The sequence below is a fragment of the Aethalodelphis obliquidens genome, unplaced genomic scaffold (genome assembly GCF_003676395.1).
Source record: "Aethalodelphis obliquidens isolate GAN/ISIS:26980383/991018 unplaced genomic scaffold, ASM367639v1 scaffold6, whole genome shotgun sequence".
NCBI lineage: Eukaryota > Metazoa > Chordata > Mammalia > Artiodactyla > Delphinidae > Aethalodelphis > Aethalodelphis obliquidens.
Window position 1 is genome coordinate 12,391,113 of NW_020837950.1, and position 17,139 is coordinate 12,408,251.

Sequence of the window (17,139 nt, forward strand, 5' to 3'; positions counted from 1 at the left end):
ACCAAGACCCATCTATATGCTGCCTGCAAGAGACTCACTCAGCTTTAAGGACACACAGACTGAAAGTGAAGGAATGGAAAAAGATATTCCATGCTAATGGAAACCAAAAGAAAGCTGGAGTAGCTATACTTAGACAAAATAGATTTTAAAACAAAGACTGTAAGAAGGGACAAAGAAGGCCATTATATAATGATAAAGGCATCAATCCACAAGAGGATATAACATTTGTAGATATTTATTATTTACATTAGCAGCACCTAAATATAAGCAAATATTAACATATCTAAAGGGAGAAAGAGCAATACAATAATAGGAGGGGACTTCATTACCCCACTTTCATCAGTGAATAGATTTTCATTTGCCAGAAAACCAATAAGGAAACATTGGTCTTAAATGACGTTAGACCAGATGGACTTAACGCATTTACAGAACATTCCATCCCAAAGCAGGAGAATACACATTCTTCTCAAGCACACATGGAACATTTCTCCAGGAAAGATCATATGTAAGGCCACAAAACAAGTCTTAATAAATTTAGAAGACTGACATCATATCAAGCATCTTTTCTGACCACAAAAGTATGAAACTACAAATCAGTTCCAAGAAGAAAACTGGAAAATTCACAAATACATGGACATTCAAACATGTTGCTCAACAACTGCTGGGTCAAAGAAGAAATCAAAAGAGAAATAAAATACCTGAGACATGAAAATGGAAATAGAGTTGGCCCTCCATATCTGTGGGTTCCATATCCACAGACCCAACCAACCATGGGTCAAAAGATTCAGGAAAAAAAAAAGAAGTACCAGAAAGTTCCAAAAAGCAAAACTTGAATTTGCTACATGTTGGCAACTATTTACATAACATTTACATTAGGTAATATAAGTAATCTAGAGATGATTTAAAGTATACGGGAAGATGTGCATAGGTTATGTTCAAATACTACACCATTATATATAAGGGACTTGAGCATCCGTGGATGTTGGTATCCACTAGGGATCCTGGAACCAATCCCCCACGAATACTGAGGGACAGCCATAGCATACCAAATCTTATGGGATGCAACAAAAACAGTTTCTAAGAAGGAAGCTCATAACAATAAACACCTGCATTAAGAAACAAGAAAGATCTCAAACAGCCTAACTTCACACCTTAAGGAACTAGAAAAAGAACAAGCTAAGCCCAAAGTTAGTAGAAGGAAGGAAATCTCAAAGAGCAGAAATAAATGAAATGGAGACTAAAAAGACAATAGAAAAGTTCAATGAAACTAATAGCTATTTTTTTTTTTTTTTGCCCAAAAGATAAATAGACAAACCTTTAGCTAGAATCACCAGGAAAAATAGGGGACTCAAAATCAGAAATGAAAGAGGAGATATTACATTCGATACCACAGAAATACAAAAGAGACTACTATGAAATACTAGAATGCCAGCAAAATGGACAACCTAGAATGCCAGCAAAATGGACAACCTAGAAGAAATGGATAAATTGCTAGAAACATACAACCTTCTAATACTGAATCATGAAGAAATAGAAAATTAGACCAATTACTATCAAGGAGATTGAATCAGTAATCAAAAACAACCTGACAAACAAAAATCCAGGACCAGACGGTGTCACTGGTTAATACCAATTCTCAAACTTTTCCAAAAAATAGAAGAGGAAACACTTCCAAACTCATTCCATGAGGCCAGCATTACTCTGATACCAAAACCAGACAAAGGAACTACAAGAAAGAAAATTACAGGCCAATATCTCTGATGAACATAGTTGCAAAAACCCTCAACAAAATATTAGCAAACTGAATTCAATAATACATTAAAGGAATCACACACCACAGTCAAGTGGGATTTATTGGAGGAATGCAAGGATAGTCCAACATCCAGAAAATCAAGATGATACACCACATTAACAAAATGAAGGATAAAAATCATATGATCATCTTGATACAGAAAAAGCATCTGACAAAATTCAACATCTGCTCATGATAAAAGCTTTCACAAAAGTGGGTATAGAGGGAACATACCTCAACATCATAAAGGCCATATAGGACAGACCCACAGCTATCACACTCAATGGTGAAAAGCTGAAAGCTTTTCCTTGAAGATCAGGAATAAGACAATGATGTCACTCTTGCCTTTAGGCAAGAAAAAGAAATAAAAGGCATTCAGATAGGAAAGGAATAAGTTAAACTGTGACTATTTGCAGATGACATATTATATATAGGGAACCCTGAAGACCACCAGAAAAGCTGTTAGAATAATAAATTCAGCAAAATTGCAGGATACAAAATCAATATACAAAAATCTGTTGTATCTAATAATCAACTATCAGAAAGAGAAATTAAGAAAACAATCTTATTTACAATTGCATCAAAAAGAATACAATACCTAGGAATGAATTTAACCAAGGAGGTGAAAGACTTGTGCACTGAAAAATTATAAGACACTGATGAAAGAAACTGAAGATATAAATAAATGGAAAGATTTTCTATGCTTATGGATTGGAAGAATTAATATTGTTATAGTGTCCACACTACCCAAAGCAATCTACAGATTCAATGCAATTCCTATCAATTTCCAATGGCATTTTTCACAGAAATAGAACAAATAATCCTCATGTTTGTATGGAACGACAAAGACACTGGACAGCCAAAAAGCAATGTTGAGAAAGAACAAAGCTGGAAGCACCACACTTCCTGATTTCAAACTATATTATGCAGCTATAGTAATCAAAACAGTATGGTATCGGTATAAAAACAGACACACAGATTAATGGAACAGAATAGAGAGCCCAGAAATAAACCTGTGCATATATGGTCAATTTATGACAAAGAAGCCAAGAATATACAATGGGGAAAGGCAGTCTCTTAAATAAATGGTGTTGGGGAAACTGGACAGCCACATGCAAAAGAATGAAACTGGATCACTATCTTACACCATACACAAAAATTAACTCAAAATGGATTAAAGTCTTGAACATAAGGCCTGACAACATAAAACTCTTAGACGAAACCATAGGGAGTAAGCTCCTTGACATTGGTCTTGGCAATGTATTTTTGTATGTGACACCAAAAGCAAAGGCAACAAAGCAAATATATACAAGTAAGACTACATTAATCTAAAATGTTTCCATCAACAAAATGAAAAGGCAACCTATGGAATGGGAGAAATATTTGCAAATCATATATCTGATAATTTGGATTAATATACAAAATATATAAAGAACTCATACAACTCAATAGAAAAAAAAATCCAATCAAAAAAATGGGCAAACGCTCTGAATAGACATTTTTCCAAAGAAAACATACATATGGTCAATACGTAAATGAAAAGGTGCTCAGCATCACAAATCAGGGAAATGCAGATCAAAACCACGATGAGATATCACCTCACACCTGTTAGAATGGCAACTGTCAAAATGACAAGAAATAACAAGTCTTGGCAAGGATATGGAGAAAAGGTATCCATCGTACACTGTTGGTGGGCATGTAAATTGATGCAGCCATTATGGAAAACACTACAGAGATTCCTCAAAAAGTTAAAAATAGAACTACCGTATGTTCCAGCAATTCTACTTCTGTGTATTTATCTGAAGGAAACAAAATCACTATCTTGAAAAGGTATCTGCACCCCAGTGTTCATTACAGCATTATTTACAATAGCCAAGACATGGAAATGACCTAAGTGTCCACTAATACTGGATAAAGAAAATGGCACTGGATAAAGAATATGTGGTACATATGTATACATGTGTATATACATATAAAGAAGGAAATACTGCCATTTGCAACAACATGGATGGACCTTGAGGACATTTTGCTAAATGAAATAAGAGAAAGACAGATACTGTATGATCTCACATGTTTAATTTTTAAAAAAACCCCACTGAACTCATAGATACAGAACAATCTGTTGGTTGCCAGAGGGTGGGGGTGGGCAGAATGAAGGTGGTTGAAAGGTATAAAATTCCAGTTACAAGTAAGTCCTGGGGATGTAATATACAGCATGGCGATCATAGTTAACAACACTGTATACTTGGAAGTTGCTAAGAGAATAGGTATTAAAAGTTCTCAATTAAAAAAAAATTGTAACTGTGTGGTGATGGATGTTAACTAAATTACTGTGGTAATCATTTCACAGTATAAACATATATCAAATCATTATGTTGTACACCCAAAACTAATACAAGGTGATAATTATACCTCAAAAAAAGTTGTGAAATATTAAATGTATATTGTTTTAAGATGCTAAATATGTGATAATGTTATGTGGCAACAGAAAAATAAACATATCCCAATCGTAATTTGAGTAAGATTTTAAAACAGAATTTGACAAGCTGATTCTAAAATTTTAGAAATGGAGAGAAGTAAGAGTAGTCAAAACAGCCTTGGTGGGGGCTTCCCTGGTGGCGCAGTGGTTGAGAGTCCACCTGCCGATGCAGGGGACGCGGGTTTGTGTTCCGGTCTGGGAAGATCCCACGTGCCACGGATCGGCTGGGCTCGTGAGCCATGGCCACTGGGCCTGCGCGTCCGGAGCCTGTGCTCCGCAACGGGAGAGGCCACAACAGTGAGAGGCCCGTGTACCGCAAAAAAAAAAAAAACAGTCTTGGAAAATATGACAAAGTTGTAGGATCCACAATACCTGGCTTTAAGATACACTATAACGTCACAGTAATGAAGACAGTATAGTATAAAAATAGGGGACAAATAGAGCAATGGAAAAGAAGAGAGGGTCCAGAAGTAGACCCATATTTAAAACCCAGCTGATTTTCAACAAAGGCATGCAAGCAAGTTCAATGGGGAAAGGAAAGACTTTTCAACAGATGGTGTTGGAAGACTGGATATCTACTTGAGAGGGAAAAGAATCTCAATCCCCACCTCATACTGTAAACAAAAATAACTTCAAGATGGATCACAGACCCAGAGCTTCTAGAAGAAAACACAGGCGAATATGCTCCTGACTTTTGAGTAGGCAAAAATTTTCTTAGACACAGAAAGTAATAAAAGTAATAATAAAATGAAACATTGATAAATTATAATTCATCAGAATAAAAATCTGCTCATCAAAAGACCATTAAGATATATGTATAACTGATTCACTTTGCTGTATACCTGAAACAAACACAACATTGTATTGATAAATCAACTATATTCCAAAAAAAAAGACCATTAAGAAAAAGAAGTGGGAAGCCACAGAGTGGGAGAAAATATCGGCAAAATAAATCTGACTAAGATTTATATCTAGAATATACAAATAACCTTTATAACAATAATAATAAGACAATACCGAGTAATAATAGGAAAGGAACAGTCTTTTCAACAAATGGTGCTGAGACACATGTCATCCACACACAAAAGGAAATTGGGTCCCTACCTCACATCATACACAAAAATTAAATGGATCAAAGACGTTAAGTATAAGAGCAGCAACTATAGAACTCTTAGAATGAAACGTAAGTGTCAATTTTTGTGACGCTGGGTTAAGCAGTGGTTTCTTAGACATGACACCAAGAACACAAGCAGGCAAAGGAAAAAAAATAAACTGGACTTCATCAAAATAATAAAAACTTTTGTACATCAAAGGATGCTATGAAGAAAGTAAAAAAAATACTTCCACAGAATAGGATATTTGCACGTCAGGTATCTGATAGAGGACTTGTACCTAGAATATATTAAGGATTCTTACAACTCGATAAAAAGACAAAATACCCAGTTAAAAAAATGGGTAAAGGACTTGAAGACAGGTCTCTAAAGAAGATATACAAATGGCCGACAAGTACGTGAAAAGATGCTCAACATCGTTACCATTAGGGGAATGCACATCAAAAACCACAATGCGATACTACTTCACACCTACTAGGATGGTTATTATCAAGCATACAGTCAACAGCAAGTGTTGGTGAGGATATGGGAAAACTAGAACCCTTGGGTGCTGCTGGCAGGAATGTGAGAGACTGCAGGTGCTACAGAAAGCAGTTTGGAGTCCAAGGAACAGCCAAGAGGCCAGTGGGGCTGCAGCGTAGTGAGCAGAGGAGGAGGCTGGGGCAGTTCGTGTCGAGTCTTTAGGCTCTTTATTTTTGCAGGTGCAATAAAAAGTCCCCCTGAGGAAGGGAACCAGATACACTGGAGGGGGACTGAGAGGACTTGCCCATGGACTGGGGGATTGGTGGTGTCCACATTTCCATCCTGATCAGCTGGTAGGATGGAGCTGCTGTTTACTGATGGAGTGAAGATTGCGAGAACACGTTTCGTGTGAAAACCTAGGGTTCCGTTTTAACTATGTTTAGTGCTGTGTCAGGGACTAATCTTACTTTTTCCTTTTAATTAAAGAATCTTAAAATTAAAGAGTTTTTGGGAGGGGCTTTTGGCTTTCCACCTGGAGACTACGTTTCCCTGCCTCCCCTTGCAGTATGTGTGGCCCTATGAGTAAATTCTTGCCAATGGAGTGAGAGTGGAAGCGGTATTGTGCTGCTTCCATGGAACAAAAATGACACTTGGAAAGAAAAAGAAATGGGGAGTTTTCAAGCCTCTGGAAGCAAAAATTTTTACAATATATTCTCCTGAATTATAGAACTCAAAAACCCCACTGTTAATAGCTAGCTACAGTTTTAATGGACTGGTTAAAAAGAAGCCCATGTGATTTGATAATATACATTTTGGTTGGAATCCATGATGCTGCTTGGCCAAATAACCTTTGTCACCATGGAGACTGTACAACCTACGTTTTAGCTTTTAAGTATATCAAAGGTTTGTTTCAAATCTGACAAGTTTTGTTCGTTCAAATCTTACAAGTTACATGATGCACAAAAAGGAGCCAATGGCAAAACACACTGTACAGCTGTGTCCACCCCGTGGATCTCATGCCCTGGGAAGGTAGGTGAATGGTCTGACTTACCTGCACATGCCACTCACTGCTCCACTTCCGTCCGCAGGTACTGGGTACAGTCTGAGATTTTTTTCAGCTGAGCAAAGTTTAATCTTTCTGAACACATAGGACATGTGCTTTCAGTGTTTAACATGCTGTTTGGAGAGGGAAAGACAGAGTAGATTAAATATTCCTTTACTTTTGGGTTATTGTGATGTGAAAACCAACTATTCCTTTCTACTTCTTAGTACATGTTCATCATGAGACTTAAGAATTAGGAATATTCAGTCTCATGCAAAATCCCCTTTAAAGAAAATGTTCTCAAAGATCACAGAAGGTTCTTCCAAGAAGACAATTTGAGTCTTTAGAGATTTTTAAGAACATGAACACATAAAGAGACCTCAGTATAAAAGTGGTTGAATAAAAGGCCTATTATTGGATAAACCTGTATGGCTGAGTGAAATGATGCGCACTTACATCTTGAATTCTGAATACAGTGCAGGGAAGTTGCAATGTGGACACACCGTCCAATCATCCTTTAACATATGTCGACCCTGGAAACAGTACGTTGAAGAATAAAATGCATCTTTATTTTTAAAACTCCCCCCATTATTCAATTATAATACATGGTTACAGTTAAAAGCCAGACAGACCTCTAAATTATGAAATTATTGATATTTCACATAGGTGGGTAATTAGAAAGAAATGGCATCAAAAGGACTAAAGCCAAATTTATCAGATTCATGTATAAAGAGAATAATCTTCAATATTGTGACACTACCTAGATTTATTTTCCTTTAAAATAAAGCTTACGTTAGCCTAGTGATGAACAAATAATCTGATATTTAAAAATTTTCTAATAATAGGTCTTAATATTAAAGTGTACAATAAAAGCCATCACTTATTAAGTGCTACAGCATGCCGGGAACTGTACTAAGGCTTCAGACACGTCCTCTCGTCAACCTGCAGTTTACCTCAATAGGCAGGTACTGTTAACTGACGGACCTAGCAAGGTAAAAGCAAATCGCACCAGCTTATGTAACCAGTAAGTGGCAGAAAGACGATCTAAGCCTAGGACCATCTGATCCCCAAGTGTGTGCTCTCCTGCCCCACAGTGCCTTCCTGATACTAACTTAGGTTATTATGTGCCTCGAATGTAACTTTCAACTTTGTTGACCATGAAATTGTATGCTAAATGTTGCAGGAGATTTGAGGGATAAGATTATTTCAGAAGTGAAGAAAGTACTGACAAACAAGTATTCAAATGGGCTATAGATATATATGCAAAGAAAGGGAAATGATGATAAAGAAACTTACTGTTGCAATGCAATATGGGATGTTATTTTTACATCCAGGACAGAGGAGTTCACACTCTGGGAGAAGAAATTCGCAGAATGGACATGGGGTTGTGGCCTCTTCTGTCTCAGATGTATCGGGTCTCCTGTGAGGAAGAATCACATGAAATGCACCTACTTCTTCACAGTCAGACTCTGAGACTAGAGATACACGCTCCGGCCCACGGAGGAGGGAGAGGAATGAGGACTGCTCAGGCTAGCGTTCCATGGCCACCTCTGGGAGCTGGAGTTCACAGCACATTATGTGGGAGAAAACATGGGTGGGTCTGGCTGTCTCGTGTCTTCCTTGCCACTGGAGTAGTGAGCTTGCTGCTTCTCTGTCTTTCCCTTTGTGTACTGAAGTCGTAAAGGCTGTCCAGAGCTGTGCGGCACAACTTTCTGTGGCAATGGCACTGTTCTAGTTCTGCGCTCTCCAATACGGTAGCCATGAGCCACATGGAGCTCAGAGCACTTGAAATATGGATAGTGTGAGGAACTAAGTTTTACATTTTATTCACTTTTAATTAATTTAAATTTAAATAGCCACATGCAGCCAGCAGCTACCACATTAGACCTCATAGCTAAGAGTACTCTTGCGCGGGGAGAGAAGAACCAGCGCCTCTTCAAGCTGGCACCTAGACTGGTGTGGCACGAAACTGGGGGATAAATGTGCTCTAGCTTTTTCTCCCCACCTCACTCTTCCTGATGGCAGGTATGTTGGGTCAGACTGATTGGGTCTGAAGCTACTTAGGCTTATCAGCTTTGAGAAAAAAAAAGGGAGTGTTCCGTGTAGCCCCTATCCAGGTTAGAGTTCTCTGCCATGAGCCCAGCTAACAATAAGTAGTATTTGCTTCCCTTTGCCATTACTGGTGTAGCCATCTCCCTTGGCTGAGATGAGAGAGTTCTGGGTCAAGATTCAGGTACACCTGAGTTCCCTGGTCAAAATGGGACTAACAGGTACCCCAGATGTCATCACTATGAACAAGTGGTAGTACAGAACTACTACAGGATTGCAGGTAATTTTTTCCTTTTGTAAAGATGAGTGCTACTTTCTCCTAGTTTTCCTGTTGAAAACCAGGCTTTCTGAAGTGAGGATATGCCTTATGTGCCTTTGGAGCTACACAGGATTTCGAAATGAAGTCTCTTGGCAGTAGGCGGTATAATTACCAGGTTTCTTACACTGAGAAATACCCACTCTTTGTCTGTGGCAGACACGCTGTTTGCTGCCTCCCTAATAGCCATCTTTCCTTCTTCCTTGCCAAGAGAACTTGGTTTTTACTCAGCAGTATGCTTTTCAGCTAGAGGTAGCCACGCGGCTGAGTAGTGAGATGTAAATGCAAGTCCTGGGGGTGGTGTCCTTCCTAACTAAAAAGGCAAAAGACCTTTTCATCTTTTAATTTCCCTCCTTCTTTCTGCGTTGAATGGGGTACATGATGTCACCCCACCATGACAACCACCACTGTGCAGCCATGAGGAGGAAACCTGTGTGCTCTGGATGGTAAAGCCAAAAGGCAGAGGGATCGGTCCTTGGTGACATCGGGACACGGCACCACCAGCCCTGGGCTACGATGCCTTGTGCGTGAGTCACATAAATCAGATAAAGCCGTCGTTGGGTTTCCAGGTGCTGGTAGCTGAGTACAATCCTAATTGCTACCCCCAATCTGTGTTCTTGTTGAGCCCACATAATAGCAGCTACGTTCTGAAAGATACGCTTGTGAAATGCGATTAGATGGTAGAAACAGCCGCCTACCTGACCATTGCCTCGATCTTCTTTTTGTATTTGACATCTATCTTGTTGCGGTACTCGGGCCTCATCAACATGGCTGCAAAGCTGAAGGCGGAGTTCCTTAGGCCGGCCCTGTGACACTCGATCACAGTAGACGTCAGGATCGGCACGATATCTGCAACGCACACGGAGGAGCAGAAAGAGCACGTTGCCTCTACTGGCGTGATGCCAGGATTGCACCTCTCTAAATTTGCTTTTTCTGACAAAGAACCAGACGTGGACTGTTTAACGAGGAAAGGGCACGGCAGTGGAGTCAGGTAACTGCTCACCACAATGTCTTTCCCCTGATTATACTGTGTTTTGCCTGTAACACCAGGACCCACACTCCCTTGAGGTAACCTTTTGCGTGCGTCCTTCCCCGCCTCTGAGAGAGTTTTGCATTTGACAGGACTGCTGATGAATCGGTGGGGAGATTAACAATTTCATGCACTAACCTCTCTGCGTGCACCTGTTTCTTCAGAACAGATACCTAAAAGTCAAATTACTGGCTCAAAGAACGTGACTTTAAAGAATACTCCTAGCACAAATTGTGAAACTGCTTTCTAGAAAGGCCACAACAATGTCCATTCCATCCCACCAGCAGTCATGAGAATGCCTGTCCTATCACACCCGTTGCCAGCATGGTGAACAATTATTTTAGTCTTTTTTATGTAACAAAAAAGAACACATTTAGAGAACAGGGGTTGGTGACTTATGACCTGTGAGCTAAATCTGGCCCTCTGTTTCTGTATGGCCCATTTGCTAAGAAAGACTTTTACATTTTTAAACGACTGGAAAAAAAAAATCAAAAGGAGAATAATATTTTGCGACATGTGAAAGGTTTATGAGGTTCAAATTTTAGTGTCCAAAAGAATAAAGTTCTGTTGGAACACAGCCATGCTCATCCATTTATGTATGGGTCACGCCGAAACGGCAGAGTTGAATAGTTGCAACAGAGACCACGTGGCCCACAAAGCCCCGAACATTCGACATCTGACCCTTTACAGCAAACGTTTGTTGACTCCGTCATGGAATGTGACAAAATCTAATCACTGAAAAATGTTATAATGACAAGTCTTTTAGTATACTGGGACCTTTTTCAGAGGCAATGGTCTACAGTGGTTGAGAACACAGAGTCAGACTTACTGGCTGACAGTATGGTCTTGGGCAAGTGTTACCTCACTTCTTTTGCCCCAGTTTGCTTATCTGTAAAATAGGGAAAATAACAATAGGCCCCTTGTGTGCAATCTTGAGACTGTTTTCCTTAGAAGGATCTGCCTGAAACTGGGATCTGGGAACTTGGATTTTGGGAGAGTTCCTGCCATTTCCAGAACTGAGAAGAGTGGCTGCCTGTGCCTGACCTTTTTGTACAAACAATAGGGTTTATGCAGAACACCTGCTTTCTGGGAGTCTGAAAATTTGGTACATGCTAAGCAGGGGGTGCTGACATGGCCAGCTCCCCAAGACCACCCCTGGGTACCGAGTCTCTCACAAGCACCCTGGTAGACACCACCTTCCACGTGCTGCCTGGAGGTGCTGAGTGTGTCCAGTGTGACTTTACTGGGGGGGGGGGGAGTGGTGGCAGGGGGGCTGTGGACGCTCGCCCCTGACCTCCGGCCCCCCACCCCCCGCACCTTTCCCCTCTGCCGATTTTGCTTTGTATCCTTTCCCTGTAATAAATCTTAGCTTTAGCACTACTATATGTTGAGTTATGTGAATCCCCCTCGTGAATTTTCACGCCTGGGGGTGGTCTTGGGGACGGGCGCCGGTTACACCACTTCATGGGGTTGCTGTGAGGATTAAATGAGTTACTACGTGTAGAGAAGAGCGGCTGGCAGAGTCCGTGAGGATGATCTTGGCGTGCCACAGTCGGGCAGACATGGGGACAACAGGCTCCTCTCAGTACTCACGTGACGGAAATTTGCTGATGTTGTTGGCCACCCGGATAAGCATACGTGCCCCTTTCATATGATCTCCATTTTTAACGTGAATCTGAAATAAATGATAAATTTTACTCTTCTTAGAGGCTTTGATTAACCCTAATCCATGTTTCATTCACCCAAATAAACAACTCCTTGACTGTGACCCTGAACGGGTGGTCACGGGCTCCTTGCAGCCTTACTTTAATGCCACTTGGGGTTTCTCTCTTACTTATCCTCCTTCCAGCAGCTGCCACCTGGCCCCCTGGCCTCACTGGCCTCACCCCTACTCTACACTCAGCTTTTCACTTTGCCTGAGACCACTCAACATGAGTTCACATCCTTGGTCCATCTCTTACTGGCCATTATGGGAGGACTAACAAGTTGTTGTGAGACCTGAAAGCGAGTTATGAGTTAGGCAGGAGAAAGGATGAGTTGTTATAGGAAGAGGGCGCTGCCTGTGTAAGGGAAGGGGCAACGATGGTTGGAGGGTCCTGAGCTTAGGTAAGTACGAGTGGGATCTGTGATGACAGGAGGGGGTCCACTTAGGATGACATGAGGCTGGGGAGTCGGCAGGGCCAGACCACAATGTCACTGCTGTCGTCCAGTGAGAGGAGGCGGCCCACAGAGGGCAGGCAGTGGGGATGGAGAGAAGTAGACAGACGGGGAGTCAGAACTGATGATATCTGGTGAGAACGTGAAGGGTGAGTACAGAATAACTCCCAGGCATAACATCCATCCAGTCTAAGCACGTGGATGATGGTATAATTTACTGAGCACTGCAATGTAATTCATAAATACTAACTGAATCTAAAGTCACCCTCCACTGACTCCCTGGGCCTCAGGCTACCCGGCTCAGCCACCCATGTGCGAAGGCCCCAGGCTGTCCTTCAGCCAAAGCCCCTGCCTCAGCTCTGGGGAGGAAGCATCCTGGTGGAGCCAAGTCTCCATTTCCCCTGAAATGGGGCTGACTTTCTCCAGTCCTTTGTGTCAAAGAGGGCTGTGACATTTTTACATCAATTCTTATTTGATAAGGTCTAATAGTTTCCCTTTTGATACCACAAGCAGTTAAAAATCTTGAAAATATCTGGTGCTTGAATAAGAGACTAGAGCAGAGGGGAAAAGTCACACGGGTGCTCTTCAGTGGAAGGGGAAGAGGATGTCTGGTCCAGCTGGATGGGCCAGCTCTTGGGGCCAGAGGAAAAGAAAAAGACTCGAGAACCATCCCTATGGCTTTTAGTGGAAGAAAGCCCTGGTCCTGGAGGGCTTCTTACAGCAATCCCTATTTTTGTTCCCATCTTCCACTAACTTGTTTCTATCCTCCCCTCCACCCCTAAAGGCTGGATTCTGTGCCCCAGCACATTGGCACCAGCACTGATGTCTGAAGCTGAGAAAGTCCTCCCTCCCCCTTTGTATTCCTTTCTGTACGAGAGAAGGGACCCCATGCGGCTCTGAAGGGAAATACACTCCTGGTGGTTGCAAGTTGGAATTCTAAGTTTTCTCTTACAATCAGGACTATAGACCTATGGGGCCTAAAATGGTAGCCACTAGTCACATGTGGCTAGTTAAATAAAAATTAAGATTATATAAAATTTACAGTTCAGTTTATCAGTTGCACTATCTGTATTTCAAGTGCTCCACAGCCAGGCTAGTGGATACAGAACACTTCTAGCACTGCAGAAAGTTCTATTGGGCAGTGCTGTTATGGACCATAATAAGGATCTAAGCCATTCATAACGTGATTGCTGTAACCTAGAAAGCTTCGAAATTGCATAAGCTCTTGTGGTGTGGCCTGAAAACCGACTTAGCATTAATATGGAAAGATGTACTTTGACATAAATGAAAATTTGGAAAAGTATGTAAGTTGGCATCTACCTGTATTTTTACAAAGATATGTGTCTGTATATAACTATGTGTGTGTGTGTATATATATATACACACACATATAACATTTATGTAAATTATAAATAGAAGTATTTCAGGTTTGCATGTTCTATTTCGTTTTTATTGAAAATCACTGATTAAAAAATATCAGTGATTTTTATGGACATACATATATTCCTAATGTAAAAAAAGGGTGCACACATTATTTTAGAAATATGGAGGATATATACAACACAGTGTTAACAACTGTTATATCTGGTGATGGATTTAAAGGGGGCAAGTTATTTTTTCATTATACTTTTCTATATTCTCTAAATTTTCTCACTGAATATCTATTTTATATTCAGATGAAAACTAAATAGTATTAAAACACAGTGGAATTGTATAAAATCCACTATCCTAGAATTAATAAACTTAGGAAGCTCTGGTTAAACAAAAATGTTTTCCATAAATCTTTTTTTGACCAAGTAATACACTTATATGCTTCAAAATCAAAACAGTATAAAAAGATATACTATATGGAGAAACCTGTTCTCCCTCTTCTCCCCTGACTGGGTTTGGTGCCACGCCTCCTCTGCTCCACGCCTTGATCCCCTTAGGAAACCATGTTTCCTAGGCTTTTTTTAAAAAGTATATTTCTAATTTTATTTGCAGTGAAAACATATATATATATTTCTGCCTTTTGGTACACAAAACGCAGCATATTGTATAATTATTCTGTATCTTGCTTTTTCGGTTAATGCTACAGAGATCTAGGAAATGGCTCTAATCCAATGGAGAGGTGCCCAGAACGAAAGCCCTTCAGGTGATTAGCGCACCTGGCAGACTGTGTCCCAAGTCACTCAAAGGGCCTCACCTTCACTAGTATGTAACTGTGCAGAATCATGAGGTTGGTGGCCATTTCAGAGGGAATTTTGATCTTCTGAGATTTAAGTTCTGCATACATGCTGAAGAGAACGTCATGTGCATTCCGATAGTTTCCTTGAAAATAGGTGGTAAGATGACATTACTGTAAAGGATGAAATCTGAGGACTTTCTATGGGCCACCATTTTACAGGTGGATTTTGTTAATCATCTTATTAAGTTACTAGGTAATAAAGAATGACATTTAATTCCATATTTTCCAAAATTGTATTCCATATTTATGAACATTTAAAAGAATCAGCTTGCAAAAATCAGTGAAGATGTCAGACTAATTCTAATTCTGACTTGTTCAATGAGTATTTACAGAGCATAGACATGAACAGAACCATTCTAGAGATTCTATAAACAGTCCCTGCGTGTTATAAAAGACTAGGTCAATAAGAATACCACATCATCTTCCACCTTGTAATATGTTTTATATTGTTAAGGCCAAACACCTGGGATGGAAAGAAAGTGTAGTGAAAGTGCAGGGGGGTCTGTGGGCTGGAGAGGTCAGAGAAGCCGTCGTCCAGGAGACAGAACTGTGAGGAGGAGAGGAACTAGCACCGAACATGAGAAGGCTTCAGTGGGGCTGTTCTGTGATGGTGAATGATTTTACTTCCCTGAAGCCCAGAAATGGTCATCCGCCTAGCCTTTTGGGCTCAAAGCAATCCTAGATTAGAAATGGACAGAGAAGGGACTGGAGCTGGCTTCTACTACTTGTTTGAGGAGAAAAGCATGCCTACTGGGGACCTACCTGCAGACTGCTCTTCCCTGGCAATGATGATGGCAGTCCGGGCAGCTTCTCGGTACTGCTTCAGGGCCATGTACAAGCGGAACAGGTACTTGGCATCCTGACATACAAGCCGTTAGAGAAACATCACTTTCTGCATTTGCTAAAGGGAGAAACATCTAAAATTTTGCATTTCTGTTAGAATCACATTCACTTTCCAGTAACTGAGGGTTGAAATTTTTTTTTTTTAAAGAAGATGTTGGGGGTAGGAGTTTATTAATTAATTTATTTTTGCTGTGTTGCGTCTTCGTTTCTGTGCGAGGGCTTTCTCTAGTTGTGGCAAGCGGGGGCCACTCTTCATCACTGTGCACAGGCCTCTCACTATTGCGGCCTCTCTTGTTGTGGAGCACAGGCTCCAGACGCGCAGGCTCAGTAGTTGTGGCTCACGGGCCTAACTGCTCCGCGGCATGTGGGATCCTCCCAGACCAGGGCTCGAACCCGTGTCCCCTGCATTAGCAGGCAGATTCTCAACCACTGTGCCACCAGGGAAGCCCAAAATTGTTTTTTTTTTTTAAAGCCAACAAATAAAGAATTATTTATCGGGCTTCCCTGGTGGCGCAGTGGTTGGGGGTCCGCCTCCCGATGCGGGGGGCACAGGTTCGTGCCCCGGTCCAGGAGGATCCCACGTGCTGTGGAGCGGCTGGGCCTGTTGGCCATGGCCGCTGAGCCTGCGCGTCCGTCCGGAGCCTGTGCTCCACAATGGGAGAGGCCGCAGTGGTGGGAGGCCTGCGTACCGCAAAAAAACAAACAAAAAAAGAATTATTTATCAAGTATTTATTCAGGGTTTAATATGTGCCAGGTAAGTATTCTAAGTATCCTTAGAAGTAATAACTCGGTTAAATCCTCATACCCTCCCTGGGAGGAAGGTGCGATTTTGTACTAATTTCATTGATGAGAAACTGAAACACAACAGCACCTCTCCAGAGCCAGGATCTGAAGCACAGTGGTCTGGCTTCAGAGTCTGCGTGCTAACCCTAGTCCATAGAGTTCTCTCTCATGTGCTTCAAACGGAAAGGTGCTCTTATACAATGTAGCAACTTCGCAAGATTTCAAAAATTTTTACACCTATATAAATTTCTCTGGCCTATAAAATTTTCTTTGGCCCATTTTCCATTTCTATGTTAACTCTAAACAATTTCACATACTTGATGCTGGTGTGCTGATTATCAGAATAAGTGGACATAAGGTGAGGTGATTCGGCACAGTTTAAGGGCCTGTGCCCTTTGGCAGATTAACTTAGCCTCCCTGGGTCTCAGTGTCTTTATCTGTAAAATACAGAAAATGGACTCAGGGATCAGGATGGCTACAATCCAGCTATGACATTCCAGCACCTTGTATCCAAATCACTTAAAACTGACCCTTGAACAATGCTGGGGTTAGGGGACGCCGACCTCCACGCAGGTGAAAATCAGTGTTTAATTTATAGTCACCCTTCGGTATCTGCAGTTCCTCTGTATCCTCGGATTCAATCAACCTGAGATTGGGTAGTACTATAGTATTTACTACTTAAAAATATCTGTGTAAAAGCGGACCTGTGCAGTTCACACCCGTGTCGTTCAAGGGTCAACTGTACTCGAGTTTCCTTCACAAGCAGATCCCCTTAAAACACCAAAGCAAAAGTGAAAAAAAAGGCTCTAGGGGCATTCTGAAAGGAGTCTGTCCTCCTTAGGACTGA

The 17,139-nt window shown here is 41.1% G+C and overlaps 1 protein-coding gene across 9 annotated transcripts in view; it reads right to left on the minus strand.

Moving 5' to 3' along the window:
* WDR19 (WD repeat domain 19) overlaps positions 1–17,139 on the minus strand; it is an 83,860-nt gene that overhangs the window by 1,501 nt on the left and 65,220 nt on the right. For 5 of the 9 annotated variants that reach the window (XM_027103151.1, XM_027103148.1, XM_027103149.1 and 2 more), the window contains 7 exons: positions 15,429–15,525; positions 14,625–14,749; positions 11,876–11,957; positions 9,951–10,101; positions 8,184–8,307; positions 7,344–7,420; positions 6,897–7,021 (listed from right to left, as the gene is read on the minus strand). In XM_027103151.1, coding sequence (XP_026958952.1) covers positions 6,910–7,021; positions 7,344–7,420; positions 8,184–8,307; positions 9,951–10,101; positions 11,876–11,957; positions 14,625–14,749; positions 15,429–15,525 — 768 coding nt within the window. In that variant the 3' untranslated portion in view covers positions 6,897–6,909. Of the gene's footprint in view, positions 1–6,896; positions 7,022–7,343; positions 7,421–8,183; positions 8,308–9,950; positions 10,102–11,870; positions 11,958–14,624; positions 14,750–15,428; positions 15,568–16,609; positions 16,730–16,894; positions 17,064–17,139 lie in introns of those variants that run through there. The other 4 variants (XM_027103153.1, XM_027103154.1, XM_027103155.1 and 1 more) reach the window with 4 other exon arrangements.